General features: G+C 41.2%; 1 protein-coding gene across 1 annotated transcript in view; it reads left to right on the plus strand.

Moving 5' to 3' along the window:
* Window positions 1–25754, plus strand: part of NCOA6 (nuclear receptor coactivator 6) — a 110586-nt gene that overhangs the window by 74797 nt on the left and 10035 nt on the right. Inside the window, exons 8-16 of the mRNA XM_055090467.1 lie at window positions 543–1385; window positions 3424–3570; window positions 6112–6267; window positions 6799–7304; window positions 7842–8296; window positions 10829–10950; window positions 14087–17038; window positions 20059–20127; window positions 23329–23365. Of these exons, the coding sequence (XP_054946442.1) occupies window positions 543–1385; window positions 3424–3570; window positions 6112–6267; window positions 6799–7304; window positions 7842–8296; window positions 10829–10950; window positions 14087–17038; window positions 20059–20127; window positions 23329–23365 (5287 nt within the window). The remainder of the gene's footprint in view (window positions 1–542; window positions 1386–3423; window positions 3571–6111; window positions 6268–6798; window positions 7305–7841; window positions 8297–10828; window positions 10951–14086; window positions 17039–20058; window positions 20128–23328; window positions 23366–25754) is intronic.

Below are 25754 nucleotides of genomic sequence, written 5' to 3' on the forward strand. Positions count from 1 at the left end.
TTGAGAATTGAAGAGGCTGAACTCCCTGCACAGATCATTACAAAATTCACCTCTCTCTGATGTCAGATTCCTAACTGCGCAGCTTAAATGCTGTCTTCTATGTAAAATCTGCAGTTTCTTCAAGCTGAAAGTCATCATTTCCTTCTCAGAATTTCTTCTTAGAATTTCTCATTATTCTTATCATTATTCTTATTCCTAAAAATCTATTCCTTGGCCTACTTAGTCCTGCCACTCCATGACCAAGAATTCTGTATTTGTTTTGTTTTCTTATAGTTCCTCAGAATATGCTTTGGAGAATACTGCTCTCCACATTTTATGTTTGGCTCTTATATCCACTTAGAATCATAAGCTCTTTCTAGACAAGATTCATCTTTCTGTCATCTTGGCAGTTGCTTTACATTATAGCAAGTGCTCACAAACGTTTCATTGAATGATCCCAGAAGATTTTACTCTATATTTGCAGAATTGCCAGGACTGTAGGATTGCTGAAGGATCTAGGTTGCAGTAAGTTAATTATTGCTTTGTTGACTGTCTTTAAACAGATGCAATGGATCCACTCCTCTCTGGGCTCCATATACAGCAGCAAAGTCATCCCTCAGGATCTTTAGCTCCCCCGCACCACCCAATGCAGCCTGTCCCTGTGAACAGACAGATAAACCCAGCTAATTTTCCCCAGCTGCAGCCGCAGCCGCAGCCACAGCCACAGCAGCAGCAGCTGCAGACAAGACCCCCACAGCAACATCAGCAGCAGCCGCAGGGAATTCGACCCCAGTTTACTGCCCCAGCTCAGGTGCCTGTTCCTCCAGGCTGGAACCAGCTGCCTTCGGGAGCCCTTCAGCCTCCTCCAGCCCAGAGTTCTCTGGGCACAATGACTGCAAATCAAGGGTGGAAGAAGGCTCCCTTGCCTGGCCCAATGCAACAGCAACTCCAGGCAAGACCATCCTTAGCCACGGTACAGACACCTTCCCACCCTCCCCCTCCGTATCCCTTTGGCAGCCAGCAAGCTTCACAAGCCCATACAAACTTTCCTCAGATGAGCAACCCAGGCCAGTTCACAGCTCCTCAGATGAAGAGCTTGCAGGGAGGGCCCTCTAGGGTCCCAGCCCCCCTGCAGCAGCCCCACCTCACCAACAAGTCTCCTGCCTCCTCACCCTCCTCCTTCCAGCAGGGATCTCCTGCATCCTCCCCAACGGTTAACCAAACTCAGCAGCAGATGGGACCAAGGCCACCTCAAAATAACCCACTTCCCCAGGGATTTCAGCAGCCCGTCAGCTCTCCGGGTCGGAATCCTATGGTTCAACAGGGAAACGTGCCACCTAACTTCATGGTGATGCAGCAGCAACCACCAAATCAGGGGCCACAGAGTTTACATCCAGGCCTAGGAGGTGAGGAACACTGAAGCTATTTGTGTTGGTAAATTTACTAGAGGTAGATCTTAGCAGAACTTCAATTTTTAGAGTTAATGGAGGGAGTGAAATAAGGATGTAATTATTTGGTTTTGTGGATATAGTGGTGACACTTGATATGACTTAGTTAACTTGATACATTATGCAGCATCTTACTGGTTATGTTTAAGCTAGCCCTCTGGATAAAAATGCAGGTAAAATTCAATATAGAGATGTTCATTTTGATTTTCAAAATATTTTTGCTTGATCTTCTACTAGTAAATTAAAACGTCCAGAAGAAACAGGATTTTATTAACAGCTTAAGCGGCTCAGCTGTTGAAAACATTAAGATTATGCAATAGAGCAAAAATGAAAAGATAAGAATAGGGTTTTGTTGGGGAAAAGGCCCTTCTGATTTTCAATTTTGATAATCCTAGTTAGTAAAATAGCATGGTATTTGTTAAATTTGATTAAAGTATAAAGGGGAATAAGTTCAGAAATCATTGACTTTTATAGTTTTATAATGCCAATGCCTGCTCCTTAGAGAGGGAATTCCACCAGTTATACCTAAAGGAGATTTATTTATTTATTTTGTAAGGTGCCTCTTGTATGAAGAAAAAGCAATGGAGCTTAATGTGTGAGAGGTAAAACGATTACAGTAAAACTTATTCATCTCCATGTTTATTATTTATTATTAATCATTGATCTAGTGCACATGAATGTGCTTGGAGCTTTTCAGTAAGGTATAGGCAGTAATACCGTCATCTGATAAACATACCCCCCACCAAAAGACACCCATTGCCTACCCAGAAAAAAACCCTTGCATCTTTAGTGCAACATAGCAAAGGCATGTTCCCATGATTTCTGGTGAAATTAAGTTGCTCATCAGTCTTTTCACTCTCTTGTAATTACTTTTACTGACATGCAGGCGGTAATATTTGAATCCTAAGAAGTTTTTAGAAAGTGCAAGAATGTTTCAGCTCCAAACTTCACTGTTCTGGGCATCTAGCCTTGGATCAGTGGAAGCTGGGTAGTCCCTCCTGCAAATGTGATTACTGATTTAATTACAATGGAAGCATGCAAATGGGGACTTGTCACTGCTAAAGAAAGGACAAATGCATATTTGTCTACAGAGCGTTTTTCAGGACATTGAAAATTTGGCCCTTAAGTAAATGGACTAATACAAAAAAATTTTAAGTGAGCTTAGGTCTTAATGCTTTTCATAGAGCAAGTGATGTGCTCACCTAGGTGATCTGGCCACATCCAGGCCTATGTTATAAACTATGAGTGGGTTCTGAGATTCTCCTTATTACAGATTTGTTTTCTGAAATTAAACCGTCCTATAAAAGAAAATACTACTTTAGTAAGATTGCATTAGAGTACGGTTTTTGGTACCATAGCTGTCAGTATTTCAGCAAACCTTTTGAGGGGAAGGTGTAATGATAAATTTAATATACCCTCACTTTGACGCTCCTGTGAATTGTTTCTGATCTCTCGTCTCTTCCAAAGAGACAAGCACAATACTGGGGAGAAATTTTCCACAAAGGAAATTATCATCCATTTCCCTCAATGGAAAAAAAAAAAATCACCTTTGTATGCTTAATATCAGGACCCAGGTCTTTGTTTTATAGTAGTTCTTATCAGTTTGTGTGAATATGAGAGAATTTAGCATATTCCTTTGGTACCTGTGTTAAAGTATGTAAAGTTTTGGGGTCCGTTGTATTACAGAAAAGTGAGCCCTAAACCTTGCTGTGACGTGGCCTCAGATCACATTTAGGGAGCAGATTGCCATCTTTTCCTTGGCATGTTCTAAGTGTAAATTTTTTAGTATTTCTTTTTCATTTTGACAATGCTCATGTAAGAGATTGTGTTGATTTTTTTAACCATCTTTCCCAACCTTATTAAAGATCCTACCAGTGTGACAGAGAGAGCTAAGCCAGTGGAGACTTCATGCAGCTCATCCTTCCTTATTCATTCCACATCTAAGCAAAAGTATAAATTTGCTAGGTAACTGCCTTACTCGTTGTTTTCTATTAAGGAATGCCTAAACGCCTCCCACCTGGCTTCTCAGCAGGACAGGCCAATCCGAACTTTATGCAAGGTCAGGTGCCTTCGACCACAGCAACTACCCCTGGGAATTCAGGAGCCCCTCAGCTGCAAGCAAATCAAAATGTCCAGCATGCAGGTTTGTTTTCTGTGATTTATTCAGCCAGCATTTATTGAACATTGTGAGGTAGGTAGACAACAAAGATATACAGAGAAATAGAAGCCCTGGTCCTTCCCTTTAGTTTCAGACCTATAAATAATTATTCTTTCAGGGCAATAACTGATATATTGAAATTAGGTAACATGTCTGGAGAATCTAGAAACACCTAAAGAAAGGAGATAAAACTTGAGGTTAGAGCTGGGGTCAGCATTTTTTCTTTTTCCTGAAAAGAACCAGATAGTAAATATCTTAGGCTTTGCAGGTTATATGTTCTCTGTTGCAACTACATAACTTTGCTGTTGTAGCACCAGAGTAGCCATAGATGATACATAAATGACCATGGCAGTGTTCCAACCTGCCTGTCTGCTACTGCAAAACTATATTCCTGAACTCTGAATTCATGTTTATTTACAAACTGGCAATGGGCCTGATTTGGCCCATGGACCATAGTTTGCTGACCGCTCAGTTAGTGAAAGGGCAACAGGTGTTTCTGGCAAAGGAGGTGATAGGTACAAAGGCATGGAGGCACATGGCATTTTGAACAACTGTGGCTTTTTAAATCTCTTTATAGTTCATGTTAACATTGTATATGCTGAGTGTCTGATTTCTGTGGTGTTTGAAGACCAGGCTTTAATCATTACAGGTTAGGAGGACAAATAGTGTGAAGCAGAATGGCTAAAAAGTATTTGTATAAGCCCAGACTTCATGTTTCTGGTTGCTTTTAGGTGACACATGACTAACCCTCTTACCCTTTCTCATTCAGGAAATTTGTACTGAGGTAGCACAAATATTTTCTGAACTCCGATCCCCACTTGGAGTTAGTTCAGTTATGTGGTTCCAACATTAATTGTAAATCACTAAGGAAGGAGAATAGTTTTAAACTTAAAAAAAAAATACCTCTTGAAAGCTTAGAGAAGGGTAGGGCAAACTGCATGACTTCCCCTATCTGCTAATGCAAAACTATAATTCCTGAGCTATGTGAATTCATGTTTTCTATAGGAAATGGTGATAAATGGTGATAAAATGGTGATAAAATCATTCATAATTCCTCCACATAAGCACAACTATTTTACTGATATATTTTTATATGGTGCCTTCCTCCCACATGCACATATTGTTTTGATTTCTCTGTTTATCCCATCTAAGAGAGCTCTACTCTTGTCTGTCATTTTCTCTTCTCCTACCCTACATTATTTCTCTTGTTAGCTTTTACTTCTTCCTGTGAAAATACTTTGTTATTTTACTCTTGCCAACTAGACTCTAAGGGGTCAGGGATTTGGTCTGTCTTGTTTATGGATGTTACCTCAGTACCAAAAATGCCTTGTACATATTAGGTACTCAATAGATAATTGTTGATTGGATGACTGTACACTGGTATATTAGTGTATATAGTATATACAGTGGTCATGGAATTCAATTTAAGGCCAGTTTAGAAAATCTTCCTTAGGATTCAGGAAAAATCTGGATTGTATTAACAGTGGACAGTTTGTCCCCTGTCTCCTGTCTGGAGCATGGACTGGGCTCATAACTTCATTGTGGCTACCACTTTTTAGTCCCCATTTAAAAATGAAAAAAAAGGGGGTGAAAAAAAAAAAAAAGGGGGTGGGGGATAAAATAAGCTAGAAGGTTATTCTGCAAAAAGGGAGAGATAATATAAGCAGTTATAGGAAAGTCCCAAAGACCCAACAATAAGTAAACACTGCAGCAAGCCAGGCAGTGTTCTTTGTCTGAATTAGAAATAATTTAGAAGAATAAAACATGTCCCATGTGGTCCACCAGGGACTGCCACAGGGGAGGGTCACTGAAGTTTTAACATCCTTTGTTGACTGTCCTCTGTCTGCAACTTCTGAATTGTCTTTTAGTTCCACCAGAGGCTCAGCTTCCAGATCAAGATTAAATAATTTTTACCACATTGAGGCAGAGGAGACCTGTCTTTAAGAAGTATTAGCTGTTCTTTTCTTTACAGTGTAACATCCAGATATCAATCCAGATATCACATGCATAACCTTTGAGAGTCATTATTAATTTTCCAAGGAGCATTTTTAAATGTCTTCTCAACTTTGCTGAGGTTTTCTTAAGCGGCTACATCACATTTTTTGTTTCCTGACTCATCTAAAGCAGAGCTTATTTCACTAGCCTACCGTGCTTTTCATAAATTTTCTTCATTTTAAGGTAGCTGCACATCATTTTTAAATAATGAGATGCTGCCTTTCTCTTTGTTTAATCTAAGAGAAAATAAACTTTATTGATCTTCAAAATGTTATCTTATCTTTAAGTTACCAAATTGGAGTAAAGAAACGGTTTCTCCTTCTCTATTGTATGGTCACTGAGAATATATGCCACAGTCACATTTCCATACTATGGAAAACTCACAGAAGTATGTTAAGCACAGCACATTTGTTTATGTTGGTCAGTGGATATGGGTGAGTTGTGTTTTTCTAATTAAGGTAATTTGAGAATCTTAATACCAACAAGATAATAGTATTACTTTCTGAAACTGTGCCTTTTTTTTTTTTAAAGGTGGTCAAGGAGCTGGTCCTCCTCAAAACCAGATGCAGGTGTCCCACGGGCCACCAAATATGATGCAGCCCAGCCTCATGGGAATTCATGGCAACATGAACAACCAACAGGCTGGTAGTTCTGGGGTTCCTCAGGTGAACCTGGGCAACATGCAAGGCCAGCCCCAGCAGGGCCCACCATTCAGCTGATGAGCACGCACCAGCAGATTGTGCCCTCCCAGGGCCAGAAGGCCCAGCAACAAGGTACCTTGAACCCTCAGAACCCTATGATACTTTCAAGGGCCCAGCTTATTATGCAGCAGGGTCAGATGACAGCAGATCCTCAGAGCCAAAATCTTGGGCCCTCGCCCCACAGGATGACCCCACCCAGGCAGATGCTTCCCCAGCAGGGCCCACAAATGATGGCACCACATAACCAGATGATGGGGCCTCAGGGGCAAGTTTTGCTTCAGCAGAACCCAATGATAGAGCAGACTATGACCAATCAGATGCAGGGGAATAAGCAACAGTTTAACACTCAGAACCAATCTAATGTCATGCAGGGACCAGCACAGATAACGAGGAGACCAACTCCAAACATGCAAGGAAACATGGTGCAGTTTACGGGACAGATGTCAGGACAGATGCTGCCCCAGCAAGGGCCCGTGAACAACAGTCCATCTCAGGTTATGGGGATTCAACATGCAAGGCCAGCCCCAGCAGGGCCCAACATCTCAGCTGATGAGCATGCACCAGCAGATCGTGCCCTCCCAGGGCCAGATGGTCCAGCAACAAGGAACCTTGAACCCTCAGAACCCTATGATCCTTTCAAGGGCCCAGCTTATGCCGCAGGGTCAGATGATGGTGAATCCTCAGAGCCAAAATCTTGGGCCCTCGCCCCAGAGGATGACCCCACCCAAGCAGATGCTTCCCCAGCAGGGCCCACAAATGATGGCACCACATAACCAGATGATGGGGCCTCAGGGGCAAGTTTTGCTTCAGCAGAACCCAATGATAGAGCAGACTATGACCAATCAGATGCAGGGGAATAAGCAACAGTTTAACACTCAGAACCAATCTAATGTCATGTCGGGACCAGCACAGATAATGAGGGGACCAACTCCAAACATGCAAGGAAACATGGTGCAGTTTACAGGACAGATGTCAGGACAGATGCTGCCCCAGCAAGGGCCCGTGAACAACAGTCCATCTCAGGTTATGGGGATTCAGGGGCAGGTCTTGAGGCCACCAGGGCCCAGCCCACATATGGCCCAGCCGCATGGCGATCCTGCTACTACAGCAAATAACGATGTCAGCTTGTCTCAGATGATGCCTGACGTTAGCATGCAACAGAGCAACATGGTCCCCCCCCACGTGCAGGCCATGCAGGGAAACAGTGCCTCGGGAAACCACTTCTCAGGCCATGGGATGCCTTTCAATGCACCTTTCAGTGGAGCACCCAATGGAAATCAGATGTCCTGTGGTCAGAATCCAGGCTTCCCGGTCAATAAGGATGTCACGCTAACAAGCCCATTGTTGGTCAACCCAATGATAGAGCAGATTATGACCAATCAGATGCAGGGGAATAAGCAACAGTTTAACACTCAGAACCAATCTAATGTCATGTCGGGACCAGCACAGATAATGAGGGGACCAACTCCAAACATGCAAGGAAACATGGTGCAGTTTACAGGACAGATGTCAGGACAGATGCTGCCCCAGCAAGGGCCCGTGAACAACAGTCCATCTCAGGTTATGGGGATTCAGGGGCAGGTCTTGAGGCCACCAGGGCCCAGCCCACATATGGCCCAGCCGCATGGCGATCCTGCTACTACAGCAAATAACGATGTCAGCTTGTCTCAGATGATGCCTGACGTTAGCATGCAACAGAGCAACATGGTCCCCCCCCACGTGCAGGCCATGCAGGGAAACAGTGCCTCGGGAAACCACTTCTCAGGCCATGGGATGCCTTTCAATGCACCTTTCAGTGGAGCACCCAATGGAAATCAGATGTCCTGTGGTCAGAATCCAGGCTTCCCGGTCAATAAGGATGTCACGCTAACAAGCCCATTGTTGGTCAACTTATTGCAGAGTGATATCTCTGCAGGCCATTTTGGGGTAAACAATAAGCAAAATAATACCAACGCAAATAAACCGAAGAAGAAGAAACCCCCTCGGAAGAAGAAAAATAGTCAGCAGGATCTAAAGTAGGTTGTGATAGTTTTGCCTAAAATCTTATTCATTTATTTCTATGTGAACAACTTTTTTTGATGGAACATTTTAAACATGTATAAAATAAGAATAGTATAATGAAATTACCCCTGCTTCAAATTATCAACTCATAATCCATCTTGCCTTCATCCATGCTCTCCCCATTATCCTCTTGGTTATTTTAAAGCAAGTTCACTTTAAGTATTTCAGTATGTACCTCTGAAAGATAAGGACAGGTTTTTGTCTTTGTTTTGTGTCTTTTATGACCACACAATACCATGAGCACACCTGGAAAAATTAATACTTCCTTCATATTCTCACATTTCCAGACAGTGTCCACATTTCCCTGATTATCTCAAATTAATTTTTTTTACAGTTTGTTCAAATAAGGAGCCAAACAAGGTTCATACATTGCAGTCAACTGATACGTCTCTTAAGTCTATAGTCTCCAGAGGGTTGTGGCATTCAGAGCCTGAAAGGTAGCCAGTGCTGCCACACTGCAACTCCACAAAGCATGTCAGGTTTATAATGACTGTTGGGGAACCAGAAAGGCTGTATGTGTTTTGGAAATGAAAACCATTTATGGAGACTCCCTTCTGTCTCTCAAATAGAAATGGTTTTTTGTACAGGTGCCTTTCCTTTAAAGGCTCTTTATCATCAGCAGCAGCTTAAAATCTCATGCTAAGATGATTGGACCTTTTAAATCAGTTACCCTTTTGGTAAAGGTGAGTTCTTTTGCAAGATTACAGCAGGAAGGGCAATTAATTTATATTACATTTCCTGAAGCTAAGCATTAATTTAAGTTATATTTTTGGCCTTGATAAAATGTTTCCAAAAGGAATATTGATTAAACTAGATTTTCTGCCTTTAATTATAAAACTGAAATTCAGAGACATTTATTACCAGAAAATAGTGACTGAGGAGTATAAAACAGGTTAATTCAAATAAATTGCTAGAACTATAGAAGAGAATAGGGGAATTTTAGTTAAGGAAACAGAAATGTTCAAAATAAAACCAACTGCCTTTCTCTCAGCCTTCTCACAATATTTCTTTGGTTGTACTCTAATATTATATTCACTTTTTTCTTGAATCTTATAAATCAAAATTCAGTAATTGTATATTAACAACCTATATTTTTCCTGAATTCAGAATTAATAACCCGTTTGGTTATCTGATTTTTCCAATAGCTCTTTCTAAGTTAAATTCTTTACTACTATTGACCTGTGTGGGAATAACATTTCTGTGGCAATATTTATTCCTCCCAGTAATCTAGGAGTAAAATTGCAAGGTTCTTCAGTTGCCATTAGTATGGATTTTTGCTGTCTGCACCAGCACTTAGGGAGATTGCTTACTTGTTGGGGCTACAGATTGTGAAAAGGGCCTTATACAGCATCAAGGCTCCTAGGAAGGGAGACAGTAAGTTAAAAGTAAGAGTGCATGCTCCCAATTCTACCACTAGCTTACTATGGAACCTTGGACCTGTTTTCTAACACTGCTGTGGGCCTTTGTTTTTTCATCCATAACATGAGGTAACTGGACCAGGTATCTGAGATATTTTTTTTAGCAATACAGTTCTTGGAAAGTAAAGGATACTGCAGAATCCTTGCCTGTAATTTGAAGTGAGAGAGAAGTCATTTAAGGAACAAATTGATATAGGCATCTGCATGTGCTCAGGACCTGCTTCAGGTTCTAAATTCCCGTGTGCTAGGGCTTTTAAAATGGATTTAAGGTAAGGCTTATGAAACTACACAGAGTACAGTAAGGTAAAATACTGTCTAAAAGTGGGTGACCAATATCAGGGCAAAGGGAAACAAAGGTAGAAAAGAAAAGTACAGCTAAGAGTAAGATTAAAAACAAAATGAGGGCTGTGAGCACTCTGGTTCTTTGGGAATGTGGGTGTTAGTAGGTAACATTTTTTTCTTCACCACTAAAAATTCTAAGGTTCACCCAGGTAAAAATGAAAGCATCCCAAAGCCAATGGGGATGTCTGTTAAATACACATTCTGCAACAGAATTAATTAGCTTTGTTCTGGTATTCTCCAGCTTTCTTTGTTCTCTGAATACCACTTTCATTAGCCAATCTACAGCTTCTTGCAAGGTGTTATGAATTGTTGGAGCCACCACTGCAGTATTCACAAAAAAAGAATCTGGACTCCCTGGTTGAATTTGGTAGCTACCCTAAAGATAATGTGGTTTCATAGGCACAGTACTTTATAATATTGATAGCCCAAACTATGATCCCTTAAAACATCTAAGGGATGGATGATTATATGAAAATCATTATATCAGAAATTTGTAGAAAACACTTTGAGTAAATAGCCATGCTATTAAATTAAGTGGATTTTAACATTTAATGAAGTTGGCAGATTTTTTATGCCAAATATTGAATACTTTATCAGACTAGAGAGATGTAAATAATGCTAAGAATGATAATGCAAATAGATTTCTTCAGAAACAGGGGAGGGGTTGAGCTTAGTTTTGTGTATAAACTATACAACTTACTCTCAAATGTGTAATTTATCTTTTAGCACCCCGGATACTCGCCCAGCTGGTCTGGAGGAGGCTGATCAGCAGCCATTGCCTGGAGAACAAGGAATTAACTTGGACAACTCAGGCCCTAAACTGCCAGAATTTTCAAACCGACCACCAGGTGATAAAATGTTAACTAAAGTTTATATGCTTGTCATCATTTATTTACAGCATTATAAGTCTTTTTTTCAAGGAAACAATAGTATTTTATTTTGTGTACTAACTAGGCTACTTTGGTGATTTAATGTGTCTAGTATTTGGAAACTGTGCCTTGATATTAAGTAAAAAAATTTCAAACATAACTTCTGAAGGCATGTTTGTGTATGTATTTGTGTGTGTGTGTGTGTGTGTATTTTGCTCAAATTAGTCTTCATTATTTTAGGTCTTCATAAAATCAGACTAAAATGTCAAGTGCCTCTTTATTCTTGTCAATATCAAGGTTCTAGTTGGTATCAAAATGGATTAAGATTAAATGAAAAGATGTTTTCACTCTAATCCTGCTTGCCTGCCTTTCCTGCAGCCTTTCCTACTGGGGCTTTCTCAAAGCAGAGAACTACCAGGGTTTAAAATAAGATTTTTTAAATAGAACTTTTATTATGAATCTTTAAACATAAAAAATATGTAAAGAGTAATAAAAGAGACACTCATGTACTTCCTACCCAGGTTAATAATAAATAGGACCAATATTGTTGAAGCCCTCTGTGTTGTATCCTTCTCTGATTATAAAATAATATCATCCTCTAAATGTTGAAAATTATGTTGAAAAGGAAAAAGTCTCCTAAAATTCGTTCATTCCAACCTAGGTATTATAGAACCAAGGCCAGCTGCCACAGTGTCTCTATACCTGGTTCCTCTTGGCCTGAGCAGTGATTTGTAACTTTATTCCCCTGTGACACAGTTGAAGACACACAAGCCTGTCACATTTAGGCCACACTTCCATGTGTATACAAAGGATTATGTTTTGTTTCTTCCTTTCTAGTTCCTCCACCTCCTTTTTTGGCATGTAAGTGTAAGTGATGTTATTTTAGGGATAAACTTTAGTCCACCCTTAATTTATGTATTCTAAAAGTGAATCCAAAAAAAAAAGTGAATTCATTATGATGTCAGTACTTTGTGTTATTTATTACAAATTGTTTGGGCACACCACACTTGCCATCAGTGAGTTACAGCAGCACAGTTGAGGCTGGGAGGTCACCAGTCTTTGGTGGTGGTCCAGAGGCATTATAAACAGGAAGGTGCCTTCTTCCCTCAGATACATCTGCATTCTTCTATTAAATCCCAGGGGCTCTCACACACATTATTGCTTCCTTTCTACAGTTTGCAAACTGGAAGCCTGTAGGCTGAATTTAGCCTACGATGTTTGAATTGTCATGCAGCATCCTAAACCAAACAGAAACCTGAATTTAAATGACTTTAGATAGAGCATCAGCTCTGCAATTTGGCTCTGTCCACAGAACTACTACTGTCTTATACCAGCCCACTTCTCTTCTTCATTACCGGTCTGGCCCCTAAAGGCATATGAATTTTCATCCCTTGATTAATAAACTTGGTTTTTGATTATGTTATATGCACGTGTGTGTGTCCTAGCTTTCCCTCTCCACCATTCTGTCACAACAACCCCAATCTATCTTATCATTAATGCCCTTTGGACTGCTGCCTCCAGCTTCTGGAACCTTTACAGTAGCCATGCCCTTAACTGTTACTTTCGAGAGAGGCTGCTGTATTGTCTGTGCTGCTCTCTTTGGGATTTATGCTGTCTGGTGGCCTAATTTTAAAGAAAAAGGCATTTGTATCATAGCCCTGACATCAAGGCTTCTACAGAAATTACAGTTCTTAACATGGGAACCTGAGCTAAACCTATAGAAATGCCATATGTTGTTGGCTTTATAAATGTAAAGAGGTTAGTTGGGCCTAAAACAAAAAAGGATTAAAAAGAAACTTCAAAACTGGATTCTGCACATTGTACTCATTGGTGCCATGTCTGTCATTGGCTAAAAGACATTGATTAGCTATTAAACACAGGGTGTGACCCTGTGGACCAGCAGCATTTGATAGCTGCTCTGTGAAAATCTTGAGCCAACACTTCTTCCGACCGCCAGAGCCAGCTGTCCTTATGCCTGTACCTTCATAAAACTTTCCTAATGTATTTTTCATGCAACAGTGAAATAAATCTAGTTTGTGAAATTGTATGTATCCCAGTTATATGCCCGCTTTTTCCCACTGAACAACCTTTATTCTTGGTTAATCTTTTCATCTTTTCTGCTGATTGTGTAAGGTTTTGGTTCTAAAATGCCAAATAAAATCTTCACAAAAGAAGGAATCATTTGAGATGTTGCCTTCTAAAAATCTATAAGGCATTGTCCCTCAGAATTCTTTTCCTGAAATTATTTTTTATTCCTGAGGGCTGTGCTTCTTGCTTATTCTTCAACTATGGATTCATAGAAAATATTTCTCCAAATAAAATTTTACATGTAAGCAAGTAAACAGAAATTAATATTCATAAAAAGAACTTCAGTGCCCTCATTTTATTTTCAATGTGTGTATCAGCTTCTATTAGCTCCTACTATTTATTGAACTGATTTACGTCGGAGGGGCAGTTTAATTCATTGGGTTTCCCAAAGAATTGAGCCTGAAGGATGCAGCATGGTGTGTGAAGCCAATGGATTGGAGTAATTTTAAATCCCTCTTCCTTAAGGAATTGAATCCTAGAATTTTATATTTTACTTCTGTTGAAAGAATAAAAAGGCTACCTTCAATGCTGGCGTTTTCAACAAAACCAAGTCTTAAAAAAATTAATCTGTGCTAACAGAAAAAAAGTGACTCTTAAATGCTTCATTCACAAGTACAATGAAATATTTACTATGCTTGCATGAGACCCCAGTGCTGGGCGGTCAACTGTTTGCTGTTGATGGAGTTTTTCTCGTGTCATCTGAATGTTTGGCTGGTATAGACTTGGCCAGTTTCAGTGCATAGCACAGTGTCTATTAGAGTCTTAGTGCAGTGATGCTTCATTCAAACCCTGAAGACTGAGGAGCTCCAGGTTCTTGATGCTTTGCTTTTTGCTTCCTTAAGCAGTGTGCCTCTTTGCTTATGTCAAAGAATGAGGGGCTGCCCCTACCCCCCTGGGAACGGGCACGCCTGAGCTGTTTGTGCACAGTCTGTGCAACCTAGATGAGTATTGCTTGGCTATACTCTAAAGGTAGCAAAGCTTTTCTTGATGAAAATCTAACTTCCCTGATTTTGGGGGCTCGTTTTAGGTTATCCTTCTCAACCAGTTGAACAGAGGCCACTTCAGCAGATGCCTCCTCAGCTCATGCAACATGTGGCGCCCCCACCCCAGCCACCACAGCAGCAGCCGCCGCCGCAGCCACCACCGCCCCCCAGTCAGCCACAGTCCCAGCAGCAGCAGCAGCAAATGATGATGATGCTCATGATGCAGCAGGACCCCAAATCAGTTAGGCTTCCAGTCTCCCAGAGCGTCCATCCCCCAAGGGGCCCCCTGAATCCGGACTCCCAGAGAATGCCCATGCAACAGAGTGGCAGTGTGCCTGTCATGGTCAGTTTGCAAGGACCTGCCTCCGTGCCACCATCACCTGATAAGCAAAGAATGCCAATGCCTGTGAATACTGCTTTGGGAAGCAATTCAAGGAAAATGGTATACCAGGAGAACTCCCAGAATCCTTCCAGCTCACCACTGGGAGAGATGTCCTCACTCCCTGAAGCAAGTGGCAGTGAAGTACCATCTGTCTCAGGAGGCCCAAATAACATGCCTTCACATTTAGTGGTTTCCCAGAATCAGTTAATGATGACAGGGCCAAAACCTGGACCATCAGCCCTTTCAACAACTCAAGGTGCAACTCCCCAGCAGCCTCCTGTAAATTCCCTGCCCAGCTCTCATGGCCACCACTTTCCAAATGTGGCTGCCCCAACCCAAACATCTAGGCCTAAAACACCAAACAGAGCCAGCCCCAGACCCTATTATCCTCAGACACCCAACAACCGCCCTCCCAGCACAGAACCTTCAGAAATCAGTCTATCACCAGAAAGACTCAATGCCTCCATAGCAGGACTCTTCCCCCCACAGATTAATATTCCTTTACCTCCCAGGCCAAATTTAAACAGAGGCTTTGATCAACAGGGCCTAAATCCAACAACTTTGAAGGCCATCGGACAAGCACCTTCAAATCTTACCATGAATAATCCTTCCAATTTTGCTGCCCCACAGACTCACAAGTTAGATTCTGTGGTGGTGAATGCTGGAAAGCAGTCTAATTCTGGAGCAACAAAACGGGCAAGTCCAAGCAACAGTCGCAGGTCTAGTCCTGGGTCAAGTAGGAAAACCACCCCAAGTCCAGGGAGACAAAATTCAAAAGCCCCTAAACTTACTCTTGCCTCTCAAACAAATGCAACTTTGTTGCAAAATGTGGAGTTGCCAAGAAACGTATTGGTCAGTCCTACTCCTTTGGCCAATCCCCCTGTACCTGGGAGCTTCCCTAACAACAGCGGGCTGAATCCTCAGAATCCTACTATGCCTGTGGCTGCAATAGGGGGTGTTCTTGAGGATAACAAGGAGAGCTTGACTATGCCTCAGGAGAGCGATTGCCAGAATTCCCAGGGTAGGAAGGAGCAGGTAAACGTTGAGCTAAAAGCAGTCCCTGCCCAAGAAGTTAAAATGGTCCCTGAAGATCAATCCAAAAAGGATATGCAACCTTCGGATACTAACAAACTTCCCAGTATCGAAGAGAACAAAAATTTGGTGTCTCCTGCTATGAGGGAAGCACCAACATCGTTAAGTCAACTTCTTGACAACTCTGGAGCTCCTAATGTGACCATTAAACCCCTTGGGCTTACAGATCTGGAAGTAACACCTCCAGTAGTTTCTGGAGAGGACCTGAAAAAAGCATCTGTCATTCCCTCACTGCAGGATTCGTCTTCTAAAGAACCCTCTAATTCCCTAAATTTACCTCACAGTAACGAGCCGTGTTCAACCCTTGTGCATCCAGAATTGAGTGAGGTCAGTTCTAATGTTGCACCAAACATCCCTCAAGTAATGTCAAGACCTGTCAGCTCTTCCTCCATTTCCACTCCTTTGCCCCCAAATCAGATAACTGTTTTTGTAACTTCCAATCCCATCACAACTTCAGCTAACACATCAGCAGCTCTGCCAACTCACCTGCAGTCTGCATTAATGTCAACAGTTGTCACAATGCCCAATGTGGGTAGCAAGGTTATGGTTTCTGAGGGACAGTCAGCCGCTCAGTCAAATGCCCGGCCTCAGTTCATTACACCTGTCTTTATCAATTCATCCTCAATAATTCAGGTTATGAAAGGATCACAGCCAAGCACAATTCCTGCAACCCCACTGACAACCAACTCTGGCTTGATGCCTCCCTCTGTTGCAGTCGTTGGCCCTTTACACATACCTCAGAATATAAAATTTTCTTCTGCTCCTGTACTGCCTAATGCCCCCTCCAGTAGTCCTGCTGCAAACATACAGACAGGTCGACCCTTGGTCCTTAACTCACGAGCCACCCCTGTTCAGCTTCCTTCCCCACCTTGTACAACTTCTCCAGTTGTCCCTCCTCATCCCTCTGTCCAGCAAGTAAAAGAACTGAATCCAGAGGAGACTAGTCCTCAGGTGAGCACCTCAGCAGATCAGAGCACTCTGCCCTCTTCACAGTCAACCACAGTGGTTTCTCCCCTTTTGACCAATAGTCCAGGCTCCTCTGTCAACCGGCGAAGCCCAGTCTCATCTAGTAAGGGCAAAGGAAAAGTGGACAAAATCGGCCAGATTTTGCTGACCAAGGCATGTAAAAAAGTTACAGGCTCTCTTGAGAAAGGGGAAGAACAATATGGTGCAGATGGAGAAACTGAAGGCCAAGGGCTAGAGACCACAGCTCCAGGGCTCATGGGAACAGAGCAGTTATCCACAGAGCTGGACAGTAAAACCCCAACACCCCCAGCACCCACTCTGCTAAAAATGACCTCTAGCCCTGTGGGCCCAGGCTCTGCCTCAGCAGGACCCAGCTTACCTGGCAGTACTCTCCCCACCAATGTACGGTCAATAGTAACCACTCTGGTACCCTCTGAGCTCATCTCCGCGGCGCCGACCACAAAAAACAATCATATTGGCATAGCATCTGAGCCACTTGCAGGTGGCCTAGTGGAGGAGAAGGTGGGATCTCATCCAGAGCTTCTACCCAGCATAGGTATGTACTTGGGGCCTGGCATCATCTCGTGTCAATTTTTGATGACCTATCCCACAAGAGAAAGCATGACTCCTTTTCTACTTGGAGGAAGAAGAATGGGCTAAATGGCAATAGTGATAGTTTCATTTATTTGAAGTACATTGGGAAATATACTTCCCTTTTAAAATCCCACGTTGTTTACATTCATTAATATGGTTCTTTCTCAGCTCCTGAAATAATCATATACCTTTTATTTACATAAAATTTTTCATTTTACAAAGAAGCATTTTCACCTGTGTTACATCATCTTCATACCAGCCATGTCAGGTAGCCCTAACCCCATTCTGCGGGTGAGAAGATTGAAGCTCAGAGTTCAGTATTCATTCAAAGTCTATACTGTGAGCCTCCAGTTTAACCATGTCCCTTAAGGGTAAACAGCAATTTTTGCAGGTTCTCCTTACTGTGGTAAAGACTTGCTCTCAACTGTTCAGAGCAGGTTTCTCATAGCCCCTTCCTCATTGTACTCTATCACAGGGACTCTTCCCTTCTGACTGGCTACTCCAGGGGAGAGCTTTCCAGAAAACCACCTTTCATGGTAATAGACATGGGAGGAGCAAAGTGGTTGAGAGATAGGCTTAGGTTGGTGCCAGCATTTTGCCAGCTGTTTGGGCTTCGGCAAGTTACTTGACTACTCCAAACTTTAGTTTCCTCCTTTGTAAAATGGGGACAATAGTAGTTGTAAGAATTCAATGAGATAATGTATATAACATTTTTAGCACGGGGCTAGAATATAGTAATCATTCAATAATAGGTAAAGAGTTCTTATTACCAGTTTCTTTTTGATGCAATCACTTTGAAAATTAGACCATTCCATTCATGTATTTCTAGTTCAGGTTATTTCCTATGTACTGGTAAAGTGGGCTAATGATGGAAACGTAGATGTCCTTACATCGACCCTCCTTCCCTTGGCATCTCTCCCCGCACCCGCCCCCTGCCCACACATACATAATGTTCCTCCTTCTGTGAGGCTTAAGTGGTACAGAAGCTCTGTTTCCCCAGAGTGGAATCAGTCAAACACTACCAAAGCTCAAAGAACCTTTGCTGTATCCTAGGCCAGCCAATAGCGCCTGTTTATGCAGCTAAAATGTGTCGAGGGGCAGGAGGAGGGGCAGAAAGAACACAAGCTTCTGGTAGGATCAGAGTTCAAATTCTAGCTCCACTGGTACCAGTTGCAGTTGGATAAATCCCTTAACCTCTTGTAAGCCATGTACTTCACCAGTAAACTGGAGATTGTAATTCCTACCTCCCAGAATTTATACAAAGATTCATTGAGCGGCCTTAGCGTAAAAGCCAGCACACTGCCTCACACAGAGCCCTGGAAAGGCTAATTCCCCTTCTCTCTGCCTATTCACTTCAAAACTAGAGATACAGGGAGGGATAAAGGCCTTTAAGGAGTTCGCTGCCCTTGGAGGAGACAGAGATTTCATAGGGCTGGGTGCTGTAGATTCCTGGTTCTAGTTCTGTTGATGTAGGTGAGCCCTAAGAATTTTTTTAAAACCTGGTGTAACTTAAATATATTCTCCACTATTAAATGTTTCCATTCTACTTCCTTTCAGGGAACCTTTCCCTCTGATACCAAGAGAATAATGATGAAGTTGTTAGAAAATAACTTTTATCTGGATCCTGTGTAATCCTAGAGAAATATAGGAGCGTTAGGGAGATGAACCAGTAGTTGGAAAAAAAACTTCTCAATTTCAGTTAAGATTATTTCCATTCTTTTTCAAGGGGCTTCTGTGCTTTTACCTTGAAAGTGTGAGAAACCAAAACTGGAGTAAAAAATAAAAGTTAAGGTACAGTTTTAAGCTTTATTAGATAAGCATCCAAAATAAACTCTTCTGGAGTAAAAAATAAAAGTTAAGGTACAGTTTTAAGCTTTATTAGATAAGCATCCAAAATAAATTCTTAACACAAATGCATCATTGACTAAGCAGGGAGAGAAATCTACAAAAGTCACAATTTCCACATAAGGGTAAAACTTATTGTTGTAGAGTTTATCTAGGATGTTAGACTGAGTGTCAAGATGGGAGGACATAACCTTGAGTGACTGTGGCATATCTATGTCTTCAATCTTTACAGTATGATCCCAGAAGTTCCCATTCTAGAGTACATTGTGTATTCTATTCCATTCCTCTTCAAGGGCCTGAGTTCTCTCTGTCCTTCACAGCCTAATTCTGATGTTTCTCCCTTTAGTGTACCTTCAGATTTCTCAATCTAGAATTGATCTCCCTTGCTTTGGACTCCCATAGTACTTTATACTTTATGAATCTGCTTCATATAACATCACAGTTCACTCCAGAGTACCACTTGTGTATATCTTTAATACTAGACTGAGTTCCTGATGGGCAAGAAGAATGGAATTTGATCTCTAAGGGTGCCTGGCACAGAGCCTTGCCCCTAGTAAGTTCTTGGTAATTGTTAGATAAAATAAGTAGATAACATATCAAATTGATTTGATTCATTAAATATGAATTGAATACATGCTTTATGCCCATCACACTTGCCAGGTGCTATAGAAGAGTACACAATATATGATTCATTTCAGGTCTCAAGGAATGTAGTCTTTAGAGGGTTGAGACAATTTTTTAAGTGCTAAGGTTGAATGGTATAATTGTCCTTCTGAAAGTGGTTTGGGTTGCCTACTAAAGTATGCTTTTGGGTTTTTTAGAGTACTGGACACAACTTGACCCCAAGAAGCAAAAATTACGAGTGCTGTTGTCCTCATGGCCATATCCTTCCTTGATCTTTGCACATACAAAAAGGAAAAACAGACTCCCCTAGCATTAGTCTTTGTTACTGAGTGTTAAGGTAGTTAATTTTTTAAGCAAGTTTTGGAATGTACTGTACTTTCAAAGTTAACTTCAAGTACTGCTTTCTAAGAATATGTGTATTTCAGCAGTTACTTAGCCCTTGATTCAGTCAATGCTTTTTGCTTTGTTTAGAAAAGAATGTTAAAGGCCTGTTTTTTTTTTTTCTTGCCTTAGCCCCTTCACAGAGTTTAGTCCCAAAGGAAACTCCAGCCACAGCACTGCAGGGGTCTGTTCCCAGACCAGGTAAGGCCCACCTTGGAAAAATTTCTTGAGTGGAATAGGTTACATGTGAAGGAACCACTGCTGTCCTCAATGTGCCAGGAAGTGGCTGAAACTATCTTATCTATTTGCTTCAGCAGACTTCGGTTGAGTGGCAGAGCTTATGCAGTACTATTTGAAGTTATTTTTCCCCTGATCAACTAGCTCTCTGACTCATTCCTCGTGTCAGCCAGGGAACTCAAGAAAGACATCTCAGTGCCCATTGTCTGCCACCAAGCCGTGGGTGGTTTCCATTGCAGATTTTGCCCTGTTCCATGACCCTGGCACCTGTAGCTGGCAGCTGACTGATTGGCATACGGTAACTCACTGGGGTGGGAGGCATTACTGCATTAAGATAGTAATTGCATTATCATGACAGGAGTGGAGGCTTGTTCCGAAAACTTCTGCTGCAGTGAGGTAGCCATTCCTCCAGGGAGTCAGAGTCATTTCAGTCATGTCTGGATGGCATTAAGTTTCTTCCCATGACCAAGATATTGTAAATAGCACTAGGGATGGTGTTTCTGGAAGGTGGAGCCCATGGTAATCTGACAAATAACTACTGTGAAATGCTGGGTCAGCTCTGAATGCATGAGGATCTTGATGGCAATAACAGCTGTCAAGATTAGACTACCAAAGCAGATAAAGATTATAGATTTGTTACAGTTTAGTCTTACTTGGCTCTTTGTCATTGTAGGTTATTGGGGGATACCCCCCCAAAAGAAGAAGTATGACTGCTTTCGAAACACAAGGAGGTTAGAGTCTCACTGACAATACAGTTCACACACTGGACAAAATTTAAAAAAAAAAGTTTAATTTTGAATCGAAGTCAGTAAAAGTAAGGTAAAAGTTGGGAATTCCCTGGCAGTCCAGTGGTCAGGACTCTGTGCTCTCAGTGCCGAGGGCCCAGGTTCAGTCCCTGATCGGGGAACTAAAATCCCACAAGCTGCACGGGGCAACCAAAAAAAATTAAAAATAAATAAAATTAAATTAAAAATATATTTTTTTAAAGTAAGGTAAAAGTTGTGATTATTTTAAAACCTGCTTCAGGGTGCCATGTCCTATATGATGGATAGGACTTTCTATTGTACATTCTTTGGGTAAACACAGGCCTCTGAAAAAATGGATGAGCAAAAAACATTTTAGCCACACAGATTCATTTGCTACCAACTACCCACATGATACCTAAGAAGGGTAGAAATGGAACAAATTCTTCAGAGAAGGAATTAGATAGTAAAACTCTTTTTTTTTTTTTTAGATATTGGGCGTAGGAGTTTATTTATTTATTTTTGCTGTGTTGGGTCTTCGTTTCTGTGCGAGGGCTTTCTCTAGTTGTGGCAAGCAGGGGCCACTCTTCATCGCGGTGCACGGGCCTCTCTCTATCGCAGCCTCTCTTGTTGCGGAGCACAGGCTCCAGGCGCGCAGGCTCAGTAGTTGTGGCTCACGGGCCTAGTTGCTCCGCGGCATGTGGGATCCTCCCATACCTGGGCTCGAACCTGTGTCCCCTGCATTAGCAGGCAGATTCTCAACCACTGAGCCACCAGGGAAGCCCAGTAAAACTCATTTTTGATGAGAAAAGGAGCAACTAGAAAGGGGAAGGGAATTCCATCTCCTGCCCCAACTCTTTTCTCCAGAAGATGGACTTTACCATATCATACTTCTCAGAGTAATTTGCTGAAGAATCTTGTTCCTTTTAAAAGTTTGGCTCAAATGAATCTCCTTAAAAAACTGCCTACGCCAATAATTGCCTTCACCAAAACCCCTTTGATCTCCACTTATATGAATTAGCTGGGATAGTGTTAAAATTGTCAAAAGCATTGAATTTTGTTTCAAAAGAGCAAACTAACCAAAATTTTTTGTAGTAAACCTCTTTTGACTTGAGGCATTTTTATTTTTGAGCACACATTTCCTGAGTTTCTTTGCTCCAGCAGAGCGAACAAGGCAGCAGAGACTCAGTGAGTTGGTATCTATTTCTTGTGGAGGGGGTTCCAGGTTTTATGAGTTAGATATGGGGAGCTAAATAACGAATGAGAAGCATGGATTCTCTTCTGCCAGCATCTTTCATTGAAGGCAGAGTAGGACAGCCTCTTTACGTGAAGCCTGCATCAACATGAGCATCATAGCAATACTAATAATAGCTAATACTGAGTTATTACTAAGTGCTGCTGTACTAAGTTTTTTATATGTGTTATTTAATTTAATCTTTTTAACTTTGAGGTGGGTAAAGTGGTTATCGCCATTTTTCAGATGAGACATTGAGCACAGAGAGGTCAAGCCGTTTGCCCAAGGTCACATGGCTAATAAGAAGTGAGGTCAAAATAACCCAGGCACTCTGACTCCACTGCCTTCAAGGAGGTTACTGTGTAGTAAGTAGGGTAGGTTAGACATGTACACTGAGTTTCAGGTGTTGAATTCCCTGAAACGGGGGACAGGGAAAGGACTGTGGGAGACCAGAGGCAGGAGAGATGACTGCTATCTGATGCATCAGGGATGGTCTTTTGGAAAAGATGGAACTACCTAAAGGCATATAATGGAGGAAGAAGATGTTTTCCTGCTGGTGCTAATAAAGAAGTGCCTGGTAAACCCATAGGATGCTCATTTAAGCAAAACCCTACTAGACAAATGACAGAGATTTTCCTTTTTTATAGGGCATTGCTGAGAGGTTGAGGAAGAGAGGAGCATAATGGGGTGTATAGGTGATATCTCAGAGTAAAGCAGTCTGCTCTCTAAAACTCAGGAATTCCTTTGGAGGAGAATGCATCCTTAATAGATATTTAAGACATATTGGAAGATTACTGTTTAAAAAAATATGTCAAGAGGGAAGAGATATTCTAAGAATGAAAACTATCTTCTACATGAGAGGAAGAGGATTATTTTACTAAAATAGTTATAGCTGGATGAAATATGAACCAGGCAATGTAATTTAGTTACGTTGATCCAAACAGGATTACTTCACAGTATGGAGTAGAAATAAAAATAGACTGAGTAAGTATCTTATGCCCCAGACAACTGAGTTGTGTCCATGCCAACTCTTTCTCTATACCACGTTAGGGTGAGGATCCTGCTGCGCATGGAGAGCCGTTAGCCTAAACAAGGCATTCAGAATTCTCATAGACGTCTAGCTTCTCCCTGTGGACATATACACCAGAAGCTCCTACATCTCATTTCTGTCCTTTGTATTTTTAACAGAACTCGAGGCAAATGCTGCCATAGTCTCTGGACAAAGGTAAGATGATCACTTCTGCAGACTTAGCATGAATATGGCATAAACCTCTTTGAAAGGTATCATCTTTCTCAACCTTTAAACCTTTCCTCACCTTGTCCTTTTCCTTCACTCTTTGTAACAGTTTTTTTCCTGCTGAAGTAGGGAGCTGTCATGAGTACCAACCCCTCAGAGGTAACATTTCTTTTAACAAAACTTGGTGGCTAAGTTTCTGCCTTTTGTGGTTGTTTTGAAAACTGGATGACATAACATTTTCAGCACTCAGCATAGTGAGTAAATAGTAAGCATTCAATATACAGGAGCTGTTGCCATCATTGTCATTAGTAATAGTCCTTGCAACACCTTCTAAGTGTTTAGCTGTTTGATCCTCAAGAGAAAGAATGGCAGATGGGGTCTGAGCTCAGAACCCATGCTTTTTCTTTTATACTGTGCTACCCCACATAACCTAACAAAATGAAATACAACTGTGGCTTCAAGCTCATTAGCCCCATGGAGAGTAGTATTATCGTATTACAAAAGTCATTCCTTTTTTAATGTAGGAATGTACTAGATAACATTTTAAAGAATTTATCATACTTGTATATCAACTTAGGTTGTAAAACCGCTTCACAGTCATTTTCTCATTTAATTATCAACGCTGTGAGGTTATAATAGCCAACATTTATTTGAATGCTGTTCCATGCCATATGTTGGGCTAAAAGCTCCCTAGATGTATTATCTCATTTAATTTTCACGGTATCTATTAGGAAAGGAAATTCTGTCTTACAGATAAGGAACCTAAAGCTCAGAGAGGTTAACTAAATTGCCCAAAGCCACAGATTCAGTAAATGGTGAAGCTGAGATTCAAACCCAGGCCTTCTGCCTCCAGAGCTCTCACACTTAATGTATTACAGCAGACAAGATGGGGATTTATAGATCAAGAATCTGAAACATAGAGAAAGTTAAATATCGTGGCCAATAAATGCATAGTTAAGACTCGACCCCTGTTCTTCTGACTCCAAATTCATTGCTATTCCTACTACCTGTCTAGTTTTATTTGGATTGGGCTTACGTTTGAATTCATTTGCATATCTCAAAGTATACGCCAACTATGTGGCTAGAGAAAGAAGAGATAAGCAGACCAAAAATACCTTGTTGGTGTTTGTTCCCCAAGTTACCTGATCATTGACCATATAAACACCAGGACAGTATTGCTGAGGCTTTTGTTTTGCCAGGAGAAAGAGGTACCTCCATTAGGAATCTTCTTCCTCAGAGGCTTTGACCATTTTCTGGGCTCCTAGCCAGAAAACCATCCTTACCACCTCTAAAAGGATGTGTAAATCCCCCTGACTTGCAGTTCTACCCCAGCTCCAGTCTCACCTCTCCTTGACATGCCTTGGCTTGTGTGGGACAGTTGTTAGATGTAAAGTTAGGGTAATGAACAGTGTGGCCAAATTCCCAGGCATAGTGCCGCTAACAAAGGGTCCTCTGTCAGGAGTAAACGATGGAGGGGCAGGGATAGTTGACAATCAGGCCATGGTTAAGAAGCTTACAATGTATCAGAAGACACAAGACACTAAAAACATGCTGTACAGCCTGATGGGTGCTCTAGAATGCCAGACACAGACTGTGAACCCAAAAGACAAAAGAGACAGCTCCACTTGGGGAGTGAGGTCATGGAAGACTTCCCAGAAGAGGCATCCCTTTGACCAGTTTTTTTGTTTTGTTTTTGTTACATTACTTTTGTTCCATTCCATGTCAAGTAAATTTAATCAACTCTTTCTTTTTTTTAATGATTTTAACATGAGTTTTTTGAACCATGAAAGCAGTAAAAGTTTACCGAGGGCAACTTGAAATTCAGATCAGAGAATTACAAAGAAGAAAATTACCAGTTAGCCAATATTCCTACAACTCAGCAGTATTCACTGTGTATATTTTAGTTGTTCTTATAGTCGTCTTCACAGAGTATATACAGATAGAAATAGAGTTAAAACACTCCAGTGTTTTATATATATATATATTACAGTGTTTATCTATAGATCTAACACTATGTATTAGATATATAGTATTATATACACATAGATATACACATATATATGTATCTCACACCCATTCATTCATGTGTGGTTACATATATACTCAATATATATATTATAATAAAAATGAGAGTATACTATTCATAATGTTGGTAGCTGTTTTTTCCCCACAATAATATATTATGAACAGTTTTTATCATTAAATAACCTTCTACAGCATGATTTTTTTCATGACTCCATTTGGATATGCCATGGTTTAGTTAACTACTATACTGTCACTGTTAAGCATTTAGCTCTTCTATCTTCATTAATATGAATAAAATGCTTTGGCATCCTTGTGTGTAATTAGCTCTGTAAAAAGATTTTTTTCCTTAGGC

The sequence above is a fragment of the Physeter macrocephalus genome, chromosome 14, assembly GCF_002837175.3.
Source record: "Physeter macrocephalus isolate SW-GA chromosome 14, ASM283717v5, whole genome shotgun sequence".
NCBI lineage: Eukaryota > Metazoa > Chordata > Mammalia > Artiodactyla > Physeteridae > Physeter > Physeter macrocephalus.